The sequence below is a fragment of the Sebastes fasciatus genome, chromosome 21 (assembly GCF_043250625.1).
Source record: "Sebastes fasciatus isolate fSebFas1 chromosome 21, fSebFas1.pri, whole genome shotgun sequence".
NCBI lineage: Eukaryota > Metazoa > Chordata > Actinopteri > Perciformes > Sebastidae > Sebastes > Sebastes fasciatus.
Window position 1 is genome coordinate 5,442,905 of NC_133815.1, and position 13,095 is coordinate 5,455,999.

The 13,095-nt window shown below is 41.5% G+C and overlaps 1 protein-coding gene across 2 annotated transcripts in view; it reads left to right on the top strand.

Moving 5' to 3' along the window:
• Positions 1–13,095, top strand: part of gpr158a (G protein-coupled receptor 158a) — a 78,070-nt gene that overhangs the window by 27,741 nt on the left and 37,234 nt on the right. For both annotated transcript variants that reach the window (XM_074622066.1, XM_074622067.1), the window contains exons 3-4: positions 8,328–8,430; positions 12,638–12,864. In XM_074622066.1, coding sequence (XP_074478167.1) covers positions 8,328–8,430; positions 12,638–12,864 — 330 coding nt within the window. The remainder of the gene's footprint in view (positions 1–8,327; positions 8,431–12,637; positions 12,865–13,095) is intronic.

Sequence of the window (13,095 nt, forward strand, 5' to 3'; positions counted from 1 at the left end):
TTATATGAGGAGGGTTGAAGTGTCGGGTGAGTGGACAACAGCGGCAGACTTCCCTTTTCTTCACCAACCGTGAAACTATTTGTTCCCGTTGTCCCTGGAGGCTGCTTTGAGGATGTCAGAAAACTTTGTGCACGTCTGATCCCTTAGTACTCACTGTCCTTGTTTTGTGTGCTCATGAACACAAGTGTGTACGTCTATTTGCAGGACCGTCCGTTGCAAGAGTCAACATTACTTTGCATTGTTACCATGCGAACGTTGAATAAATATGTATCCAGCCTGGTTCACTTTGACACTTACATAAGCTGTGAATGTGATTATGACAGCAGTATCCCAGTGGTGTGTGTTGTGTGTGTTTACTAGTCCCAGCCTGATGGCAGTGTTAAGCTCCCTCTAGGCCAGAGTGTTTATCTCACTGGTGTTTAGGCTTTTGTTTTTGGACTGCACCCAGCAGCGAGGCCCTGCTGTCCGGGCAGCTCTGCTCCGGCTAACTCCTGCTAGTTGACCTCGTTTAAAGGCCTGGCTGGCTGTCGAGCTGTCCCCCTGAGCGCAGAGCCACAGCCATGCAGCTCTCTGCAGCGTCTCTTTGTGTGTCTGACTTAGAGTAATGCACAGGCCTGAAATTGCGGTCTGAGCCCGACCCAGCGCCAATTTATTTAGCCCAGTCCATGCCCAACAGCTCAACATTTTTTTTTAGCATGAAGCCGGCCCTGAAGCAAAGATATTGATGTTGAGACTCATTCTTCTTTTACTCTCTCATACACAGAGCTACACACAACCACTAGTTCACTTTTCAGGCTGGCTCTACGGTAACTTATGGACCCATTCATCATGAAGCATTAAGTGACCAGTGAGCCAAATGTATATTGTGCCCTTTATATTCTCTATGACAGCTAATAAGTCAAAGGGTGGGGTTAGGGAGTCTAATGTACTTTATATATTACCTTTTATTGGCTTAATAATAAGTCCTTTTCTCTATATTGTAATCCTTATACTGTTGTTACATGTTTCTATCTACACACAATACCTATTGCAAGTCTATTCCAGGTTTATTATAGAAAACTGAAACTAAAAATAAGCACCAGTGTTTTCCTGGTGCTCCTTTTTAATGTAGCTTCTATTGGTTTACTGTTTTTTTTATGTGAATGTGTTTTAATGTCCTGTCTGGATGTGATATTTTGTTTTAAAGTACTCTTTTAATAGCAGCTTTTGCACATGCGAACCAAAGACAAATTTCTGCCTTTTGTACGCGAAAAGTAGACAAGTATTTTCTATTATATTCTAAAAAATATTGTTAGTAAACTGAAACTAAATAACAACTATATCTTCTAAGAAAATTCAAATAAAATAAAAATGTAAATTCATTTCAGTTTTAGTTTTTTAGCCATAATATATTAATACCAAAAAAAGGAGAGAGCTTTTCCGTCAACTCTTGTGACGTTGAACCACAGAAATTGAACGGGCATGACATCCCAGGAGACGGCGCTATGCTGTAATTGCTTCACTAAAATAGCACGAAGATTAATCATTAAACATTACGGCCGTTCCTACACAGTTCTCCAACCATGTTTTTTGTATGTATATATAGCTACATACTTCTGAGACATTATACCTGGCCCTGACAAAAACAGACTAAAACCTCTAAACTCAAACTAGCAAACACGATCTGAAAACTAACTATAACTAAAATAAAATAAAATAAAAACGAATTAATAATTAAAAACTATTATAACCTTGGTTTCTCCAGCCTGAAAGGGGGGCTCTCACCTTTGTTGCTGAGATTTCTCCCATTTTTTCCTTTTAAAAGGTGGAGTTTTATTCATCATTTAGTGTTTAATTGTAATATTTATGTTTTAGGCTCAATCAAGCCCATTGGTTCCCATTTCACTACATTACATAACATTTATTTGGCAGGAGCTTTTTGTCCAAAGGGACGTCCAATAAGTGCATCCAAACTCAAAAGAAACAAGATCTAGATGCCATCAATAATTGGAAGTGCAATCCATCCGAATAAACAGCCAAGTCAAAGGGACATTGAAGCAATTTATACCCCCATCAGGCTGTGGAACTCGCAAGAATCAAGTAAAAGAAGATTGAGCGGTCAATGCAGGCCGAGATAGCCCAACTTTTAGTCCTCAAAATGGGTCAAACTCCAAAAGCCCTGGAGCCTACACATCCCTAAATCCAACTTGTCTCCTTGTTAGGCCCTCCATGCCTGGTTAATGCCTCTCCAAGCCCAAGGCGAGTCAACTCTTGTGGTTATTTTCTCAGACGTGACAAAGCTCCTCCAGAGCCACAAAAGACATTATATTTCATTGTTTAACAGAGCAGGTAAAACTCCCATGTTTTTTTATTCTTCCTTTAGAACAAACTGTCTGATTTCCCCGATGGCTTCATGCACATCCTGAGCTGGCAGCACACAGCACATACATGCAAACACAACTGTACTGTATGAGCAGAGTAAATTGCCCTCCGGCCTCGTCTTCTCCTTCTAACCTCCTTTCCGTGCATTCTATAGCTCAATCTGTAATTAATGAACGATGAGCTTTCCTCGGGGTTTATGTTGCACTCTGTAGGATCATTACAAATACCTGCAGAGGCCTATTAGTGGTTGATTAGCCACTGTGCTGGACTGGAAGAGCGTGGGCTTATTTCAAAGAGAGGGAGAGTCCTCGGCAGGCCTTAATTAGCCGGCGCAATTGAGCTGGTTCCTGGTTTCCTGGTCAGGTGGAAGACAACTGGCCTCCGCATCAATTAGTGCTATACTCTTAGAGTTGTTTTTTTATTCCCTTGCTGCATGTTACAGAAAGGTGATGGAGGATAACTGCTGTTTGATGTCAGGAGGAAGAGTTTATGTGTACATTTGTATGCAGGGAGTGCACAGATTAATGCAATGATGTACAGTAGATATGCAGTTATAGTGAATTTATAGTCTGGTTTTAAAATGAAAGTTATTGACGTCCTCACTGTCTTTTTAGCACTATAGTATGCTTGCTGATGTTGGCTACTTTTTAAATTATCAGAACGTGTCATAATGACAAATGCCGGTTCGGCCGGTTTGCATAAAATCAAACCGGCGTAAGCTCGTACACCGGACCGGACCGGACCGGCAAACCCGGAAATCGACCGAACTCTACATCTCAATACTTTAAAATAAAGGCAAAAACACCCCGAAAAATATTTTAAAATGTGCCCCCATTCAACCACAAGATTATTAGTGAGGTTGGGCACTGGTGTTGGGTGATATGGCGTGGGGCAAGCTGCGACTTGCAACGTGATAATTTCCCTTCGCACTAATTATGACACGTTTAACTACTCAAAGGAACCACAGTACTTGTGACCCACGCAGGAGCATGTGAGAGGACCGTAGGACTCTCAACTTTATCTGCAATTTGCAAGTGATAGTAATTTGTGAAACGGGTAATGGCGCTATTTGCGATCTTTGTGTAAGTAGTAGTGCTCGCAAATCGCTGTTGTGAAATGGCCCCTGGCTCGCAGTGGTAGTTTCAGTTCATCCCAGAGGTGTTGGCCCCTGGGACCCGCCAAGGGGTCACAAGGGAAATATGATGAGTCATGAGGTGATTCAGAGGATAGGAAAGACTAAAAAACGAAGCAACCCGGGTGAGGAAGAATCACTCCTTGGTTCGCTAGAGGGGCAAATTATTCAGTTCTCTTTCCTGAGAATTAAAAGTCAAATTAAAAGTCTATTTAACATAAAAATGTTGTAACAGTGCACGTATTATTTTGTTATTTTCATTCTTTAAAAGTCACCAGAATGCAGGAAACAAAGTCGCTGTAGCTCTAAATTTTGTTTTTGAAATCGTCCCTATGTTTTAGGTCTCAAAGTTGGCAAGTATGACTGTTAGCGCTGTTAGCACCATTAGCTGCGAGACTCCGGCTCAGCCATCACCATGTTGAGAGCCGCTGAGAGGAAATAGAAATGCTCCCAATCCTGCACATTTAAGGAGTCAAGATTGGTAACCACTTGTCTAAAATATAATGTTATACTGTTGCATTAATCTTTCCCTTAATTGGAACTAAGGGTCCAGTCTCAATCAAGAAAAATGGCCCCAGACCAAAAGTAAACAAGGGGACTGAGGTGTCCACATACTTCTGGCCATATAGTATCCAAGCCTACTTCCCTTGAGATGGAGTTCTGTTTATTGCTTCAATAGGAGTTTAATTGATATTAGATCACTATTAAATTATGAATTAATCACGACCATGTTCCAAACACCACCGATGAAGTAAGAAATTGCACTCAAGCCAGAGAGCAAGAGGGAGAAAGAAAGAGCGAGAGACATTGTGCGTGTGTGTGTGTGTGTGTGTGTGTGTGTGTGTGTGTGTGTGTGTTTGTGTGTTGTGTCTATTTTTGATTCCCGGGGCCCTTTTTTTATAAGTGCTCTGTCGCAGGCAGACCATGCTGGCCTGACAGCGTGACGCACACCGTTAAAAAGGCTCTCGCTTGCGGTCACACACGTGTCACCATGGCAATTAGTATGTCAGAGTGCGTGTGATTGACAGCTGCCACAGCTGGCTTGTAAACAACAACGAGCAGCGCTAGTTGGCGAACCTGGGGGCGTTGGAGACACAATACAAGCATTTGCAGAATGCAGAATAAATGAGATAAATCATATTTACTTATGTCTGCGTCCGCAGGGACATTTTTATTTTTCATTATTCACTTATTTTCTTATGACAGTTAAATTATAACTCTGCTTTAAAGACCAGGTCACATCAGAAACAACAGTTAGAGATTCTGTACAAACCCATTATTCTCAATCATATAGTCTTTATAGATTACTTATCAGTTCATTTGATGTGATTTCTGCTCTATTTCTGCAGCATATTTAATAGCATGTGTCGTGCATATAGAAATAGGTCACTGCTAATGTGTGCTCTGTTTGAAATACTAGAACAGTATGTTCTTTTATAATTACCGTTTAGCTGTAAATGTACAGTATATATTGTATATTTGACAAGAATGCAATCCTATATAGACTATGACATCATTGTTTATTAATCCATTTTCCTGATTAATTGTTTGTTATTAATTTTAGTTATTTTTAAAGACTGTAACTTGTCAAAAAAATTGGGAAAAATGTCAATCACAGTTTCCCGGAGCCATAAGTGACCTTTTCTACTGTCTTATTTGATCTGACCAACTGTCAACTCAAAGATATTTAATTTACCGTCACATAAATGACAGAGAAAAGCAGAAAATCCCCACATTTGAGAAGCTGGAATCAGCAAATGTTTGGCATTTTTGCTTGAAAAAGGAATATATCAAAATAGTCGCCAATTAATTTAGAGTGTTATTTAGCCTACCTTCATGACAAGCTAGATTCCTTAGGTTTTTCTAGTTTCATATGATACCAGTATCTTCACTCTAGCTTTAAAACTGAGCACGCTACAAAGTTTTTCAAATGATGATCTTGGAATAGAATCCTCTTCAATCGATCATATTATTATAACTTCCCTTACACCGTGACATTCATCCCAGGTGTCTCCTCAGCTCCTCATCCCTTTGTGGAGACCTTTACACATGAGGTCCAAAAGCTCCATTTTATGGCCCGTTGATACGGTACATCTGGCTCCTTAGATCACATGTGACCGATGGCAGGTAGCTGGGAGGCAGGCCGCGCTGTCTGGGCCGCTTCCCCCCGTTCAACATACTCTGCATCCAAGCCCCCGCATCAATCACCGCAGCAGGCAGGAGTGGGATGCACTGCCAGGGCTATTCCTGGCTCTCCCTGTCACACACACGAAAAATACGCACACAAACACACACATACACACTCATACACACCTGTCTCTGGCTGTTTCTAGTGTCTCTGTGAGGTGGGCATATTAACAGTGGCAGGCAGTAGCTGCAGCACGCTCCACCTGTCCCGAGGAGACAACTGTTGGGGAATCAGAGATGAAATCACGTTGCACCACCGTGCTCATTTAAAGCTGCACCAGGCAGATTCTTATGAAGGGATACAAAACTCAGCAGCCTGAATAACAAGAGGCACCAATATATAATATGGTGGACCATCTATCCTGCAGATTCATCCAATTTGCCCAAAGTGTACACTTTGACGGCCGCAGGATGAATTGAATAAAACTGTTGTCGTCGAGACTGTTTGGAAGCGGTGAGTGAGCATGTTATTCATGGAGAGGCTGACTTACCAACATCAGATTTGTCTCTTTGAATCTTTCAGACTGGCTGGGTTGGTTAATATGATTGTTCAGTGTGCAGTTGATGGCCGAGGTAAAGCGGCTGTCGACGGGAGCAGCAGAAAAATGCATTTTAGCCACCTAAAAAAAGGCCCACCTAAAAAAAAAATCAATATCAGTTTAAGTGTACGCTAGATTTAGAATATTTTCACCTCGCCATCAGACAGATCTGACGGGGAACTGAAGCTGTTATGTTGCTCTATTCAAAGCCACCAGACTCCTTTGACAAAAACAGTGATTTTACCTCACAGAACACAGCAGTTGCTAGTCTACCGCTGCATCGATCGGTTAGTTTGTTTGTGTTTTTGTATGACTTTCGGATCTAAACTAACGTGGCGTCCACAGCAGTACATTGCTTATATTCTGTGCCGGCACTCTTGTCTGCATCTCCAAACTGGGGGCACGACGGGGAGACCACAACTTTCAGCCCGAAAAAAACCAAGATAAAAGTCCTGTTAGAGAAATAAATGAATCACAGTGCAGCCCGGTGCGGTGTCGGTGATGGAGCTGAGGCGAGAACGGCCGGTGCTGGTGGACGGTAAACCCCCAAAACGTCCCAAAACTGCATTTCAAACGTCGGACCTCTGCACCATGTCTATCCGTCCTCCGGTGTGTTGTGGCCGGCGTGCGGCGGTGCGTCTCCTCGGTACAGCAGCAGCCAGACGGCCGCCTCACCAGGATGAAGAAGAGAGCGCGCGAGAGAGAGAGAGAGAGAGAGAGAGAGAGAGAGAGTTGCCGTGTTGCATTAATTCTCGTCTCATTTGTGGTCTGATAAACAAACAGTAAATTCAACTAAACTAGTTTCATCTAAACTGGGTTGAAAAACAATGCAATCTGGTTGCCATGGTAATGGATTACGTCTGACTATTAACCATACCCCCATTCTCTGTTTGAGAAAGAACAAAAAACAGGACGTAAACCTGGCTGGAGGAGGGCTTTAAACACATACAGTTAATAGAAGACGTCTTAAAACAAGCAAATATGTCAATAGAAGTCTTGTGGGTGTAATATGCTGTTGAAGTCTGAATACGTAGTGGCAAAGTACCGTACACAGGTTTACTATTTAAAGATCAAAATGACCCTTTTCAAGACTGTCACCACTGAAATGAGGAGCGGTGTTCAACACATTAGTGTAGTGCCACTTTAAATGCTCTGGCCTCTTCAGTGGAATTTGAGGAACTTGTTCACTGAATTGTAACCTGGTAATTACCTTGTGCTTTTGAGCCCCGCTCGGCCTCTCCAAGGCTTTGACTGAGGGCCTACACTCTCAGCATTCATACCTCACCAAGGACCTTGAGAGACAGTCAGAAATAGCTGCCTCTTAAGACGTGCAGAGTCCAGTCCGTTGTGAAGAGCATCGCTGTGACTGATGCTTCATTTAGACGCCGCCACTGGCCTTGCCTCTGGATCTCACAGTCAGGTCACAAACACTTCATAGCGTGTCAAGTGTCAGCCGAAGTACCGTTGCTATTCTGGGCCCGTCGTCGTTTCTTGGGACTCACAAGTCATTATCATCTCTGCTTAGAAAAACATGTGAAAATATGACTGTTAATGTAGTTTTAAGGAGAAAGAAATTAGAGCTTTACGTCAGTGGCCTAAATGTGTTCATACAGAAGAGAAGATGGGATCTCATTCCCACAAGAAATAGAATTAATGGTTCGACTTTAATCATGCAAATAAGTCTAGTCTTAATTTAGATATTAATTATGTCTTGTAATTTGGCAAACGACACACAAAGTCTGCCAAGGATGCCCCCTGACGCCCCTCGTGTTTTTCTTCGCAGCCCTCAGTCTGTTTCCTATCAGACTTTAAATCAAATGGAAGGAGCTTTACTAATTTAATATTGAGACAGAGAGAGGAACCTCACAACTTAAATAATTAGACCCTTGTCCCTCCCACAAGACATTTGATCCACGTTCTCTTCACTGATTTCCAGCCACACTTTTGGTTTAGTATTGACTTATTGTAATTGCTTTTATATTGGTGTCTTATTATTATCAGTCTGTTTTACAAGGCGACGTGTTTAAAACTCTTTATCATCAAGGAAATTTAAGTTCAAATTGCATCTTCTCTGTGTGGCTGAAGTACATGTGTTTGTCTCTTCGCAGTGTTTGCCGATCCATGGTCATGGATTTGTCTTGGATAAGTACACGTGCCACTGCAAGAAAGGATTCTTCCACCCCAACAGAGTGGCTGTCAACGGCTTTACAAGTAAGTCAGCGAAATCACATGTTCAAATATATTCTTAATAAGGATGATTGGTCCCTGCAAGATGACTTCTGTGGTCACTTTTAATGGTAACCCATCGGAAGGATTTGTTTTGACAGATTACAACATGCTAATCTTGAACAATCTGTATCTCAATACTTTTTCATGAAGGTACAGTTGGTAAAACTCAACACTTTAACTCCATTTTTTAGATAATAACTTTGCGGCTTCTTACATGTACCTGAAAGCAGATTAAGGCCCTGATCACCCAGGGCGCCTAGAGTGGAAAAAATTCAACTCAGAGCAGAAAAGAGCCCAACGTCATTAGTGTTTTTTCTCATTGTGGTGACTTTTGCTGGATACCCGGAGCTAAATGACTTTACCAACCGTAATTACCATGATTGGAACCCTTTTACATGATAATTCACAGTTATGGTACAGTAAGTATCTTCCATTTATTTTGTAATGTAGTTCCCACTTGTTCAAATGCATAAAAGTGATTTTTAGAATAAGGTTCAAAAGTTAAGTCTATCAAGGTTAAACAAATCCATTACTATTCTTGGAAATCATGTGGTGCTCCTTATGGCATGCCAAGCCAAGACATGCAATCATAACTTTTAGCCAATAGAGTGCTGCAGGAATGAGTCCTGAAACCCAGAAATGAGTTAACATTTTAACACTTTCGGTTCCCTCTTCTGGAAGTCAATGGGTTTATTGAATGGGTTTCTAGTCAGATGCATAAAATAAGGTCTGTGGTTAACACAAGCTTAAGAGATTTTAAAGTTTTGTTCTAGGATATAAAATACGCCAGTAAATATCTCGTGAATTTTGAAGCTTTTACACGTCTTAAAAAAGGCGGTTGCCTAATGTTGGCGACGTGAAGTCATGTGACCATGGTGTAGCCTGTTTATAGCCTCTATACAGGGAGTAAAAACTGATAAAAAGGGGTTCATGTCAATAAAATAACAAAGAAACAACTAAAAAGTCTGTTTCTAATGTTAATATTCAGCTATTGGACACCGTGTTTTGTGTCCTTCATCCAGCACAACCTTGTGGTGCATTTTGAGCTCATCACCAACATTTATGAGATTATATTTCTTTTAAAGGTTAAAAACAACAAAGCAGCCTGTTTGGAAGAGACAGGTCTTTTCATGTAAATCCTCTTTCTTCTCATTTAGTACAAATATAGCAGATGAGCTCATTTCATCAGTCCCTGACTCTGCTTCAGAGTTGACCAGCAGCTGTTCGCACCTTTCTATGTTACCTTATATAACATCTTCATTTTATAACTATGCTAATGAAAGAGGCACGTGTTACTGCCCTGGCTGAAAATTGAAGTAGCCCCGAGTACCTGGGGAGGCTAATCAGGTTCAAGATGGGAAATATCTTTTTAATGGTAGTTACTTTTCCCAGTTTATTCTGTCTGCTGTGAGTTAATTAAAAACGGCTTTTGCAGACACAGAACCCCAGTGGTTTTCACCTGCCCTCCATCACTCTCACACTTTCATTTCGATCCACTTTCCCCTCCTGTCTCATCCCACACAAACCTCATACAGCGTGTTCCTGTGTGTGTCCATCTCAATTTTACCCCCTTTTCTCACCCATCTCACCATCTTATTGCACCCATCTTTTACCCTAAAATATTTCCCTTCATGCACAGAAAAGGCTCTCGTTCTCAGAGAGCTGTGCTGTCTGCTTCTGCCTGTTTGCTGTGTACACAAACGTGTGTGTTCATGTGTGCAAGCCTGCATGAAAGCTATGTGTGTGTTTGAGAACACAATAATAGAGAGGAGAGGCAAGCCTGTTAGCGAGGCGTAGTGCTGCAGTCTGGCCCACCATGGGGCCAATAACAAGCCTGTTAATCCACAAGGGGACATCCTTGACACTCCTTTGCAGAGAAAGCCAGTGCAACTCACTTTCCTTTGTCTCCCAGTGATCTTCCATTGTGGATCTTGCATATGAATATAAGTGAGAAGCTGTTTCCTCTGACTGTCAGTCAACTGTAGTAGCAACAAACCAATGAGAGCGAGCTGAAGGATATGACTCACTGCTACGGAGATAAGTAGTCCTTTTGAAGGGATCAATGATGTGCAGAGTCATAGCTTTGAAAAATAGGCCAGTTTCTTTTTAAAGGCAAAATCCCTGCAAATCTCTGAGACAATGGCTGTTTCCAATAAAGCCTCCATAAAAGCTCTATATAAGTCCGCCATTCGTTATCTATCCAACCATATGGGCATCTCTTAGGGGATTTACCAATAACAAGTCCACTAGCTTCTTGTTGTTCCCTGTTTGGTTTTTACCTTAGTTTACCCTGAGAGGAGGTTTTTATAGCATTCACTGCTGTCCGGTACGACCATGTTTGGCGACAGAGCGGCTCTGTTTGAAGCCGTTAGTGGCCCTGCAGGCAAGTAGCTGAGGTGTCTATCGACAAACGCACTTGTCTGAAATGGAAAATGTACAGTAGGCCTATTGAAACATAAATAAAAGGGATTCGGACACAAAAATAACATAAAAAATTCTAAATGTTATCCTTTTACTTTGTTATTGTCATCTATAGTGGTTATTTGCATAAAAACACACAATTCAGATGATTATGAAATGCATGATTGTGTTTTTATTTGCTTTAACTAAAAAACAAACTTGGCATTAGTAGTTTTAATGATGTATTATAATCTGCTTGTGTTAAGAAGTTTAACAGGTCATAACTCATTTTCTGTTATCTATTTTACATTCAAGTTTCTCACCAAAAACTACATTTTACAATTACATTTGAACACATCATGATGGCATTATCATTTCCCTTTATCCATTTTTACTTAACAGTAAATTAATGCATCATAATGTAACTCAATGTAACCTCCGTTAATGTTAGCTGTTAGCATTATCAAGGATCGGCTACTAGAAAGCATTAATGCCGATCCCTAGGGATGTCACGTTTAGGACATTTACCCACAATTAATAAACTTGTGACAACACCAGTGTTACAGATTACACCGGACATTTTACACGAAGAGATGACGCTCAATATATGTAGAGCGCTGTGGATGGCTGTCAGTCTGACCTCTCCGTTCAAGCACAGGTTTCCACCTGGCGCCGTTATGCCGCACACACCGGCTGTGACCGCCCCGTCCTCCGCACAGCGATTGCCTCATTAACGTTATAGTTCCCTTATAACATTGGGTTTAAATCTGAAATATTGCCAACTAGGCGTTTTTGCTTTTCGATCTGACACCAAATCTGCTTTCACTTTCAGTTTGTAGCGTCCGTCGTCCGACTATGTATTGATAACAAGGAGCAGATATGCAAAAATTAACTAAATGGGTTTTATTTCTCTAAAAAGAGCAAAACGTCGGTGAAGGCGGTGGGTACGTAATTTAATCAGTGTGTGCCTGAACACAGTGTAACACTGGTAACACCGACTACCACGGCAAGCCTACCGATTTCATATTTTTACTGAAGGCCGATCAATCGGGGCATCCCTAATAAAGATCACATTTAGTTTTCACTTGCCCGAACACAGAGTTTACTCGCCATGGACAAGCGGACAAGTGTTAATGTAGATTTTTCATGGTTTGAGAGAATCTGCCCCGTCTTTAGACTCCCCATCGTCCGTGTCCTTGTCCAGGATGAAAAAGACAACATTCTGGCATCTCTCTGTGTGCTTTTTTCCCGAAGACGCCGCAGTTATCAGCCTTGTATGATATGCCAGTGACTGAACAAGGTGCTGCAGTGTTGACTTTTCATGTTCACACATATAGATCCATCTCCCTTGTGTTGACACAATGTCGATGAATCCTTGTAAGGTCAGAGAGGGATAAGAATATATATACTCAGGACGCTTCAGTCTGTCATTGAAGCACTTCATCTCCTTTATCTGTTAATACTGGTCTCATATCCAGAGGGAAATTCAATAACAAGGAAACTTAAGAAAATGATAGTTGTGGCTTCACATCCTGCTACTATTCTAAAAATTATGGAAACATGATGAACAAATAAAAAAAAAAAAATGAAATGTGCAATTTCAACTGTTTATTCATTACTTTAAGCTCCACATCCTTTCCTTATCCCTCTCTGGGATACCACAAAAGTAATGATATCTGCAGAAGGTTGATAAGCTTGATCAATGCCAATGACAACAAGATTACCGGGTCAGTCGCTGAGCTTATTTTAGAATTAAACCTCCTTTATTTCTCAATCTTGTTTTTGACAGGGACGGGGAAGAAAGGAAAAGCTGCAGACAGCGGTCCCAATGCGGACGAGGGGAGTTCCAGCGACTGCCTCCCATGCCAGGATGACTGCGCCTACTGCAAGGACGACACCCCCTGCGTGACACGAGAGGACGGCGCCCTCCGCTTGGCCGTGCTCTCCTTCCAGTGCCTCTGCTTGCTGATTGTCTTCGTTAGCATGGTACTCATCTACCACTTTCGCAGGAATAAGGTACGTACCATTACCAGCTCATCACAAACATTCCTTACGGGGTTCGATCCATTTATAATAATTTAACTGACACTGTTTGTGAGTGGTTAATGAGCATGTAGACAGGCATTGTTACGGCTACTGGGACGCTAAAGCTTTCTTTTTTATTATTCTATTATCAAAATCTTTTCATAAGCTTTTATGGAATCTTTTCTGTCACCATTAAGAGTGAAAGTTTGGAAACTCAACAGT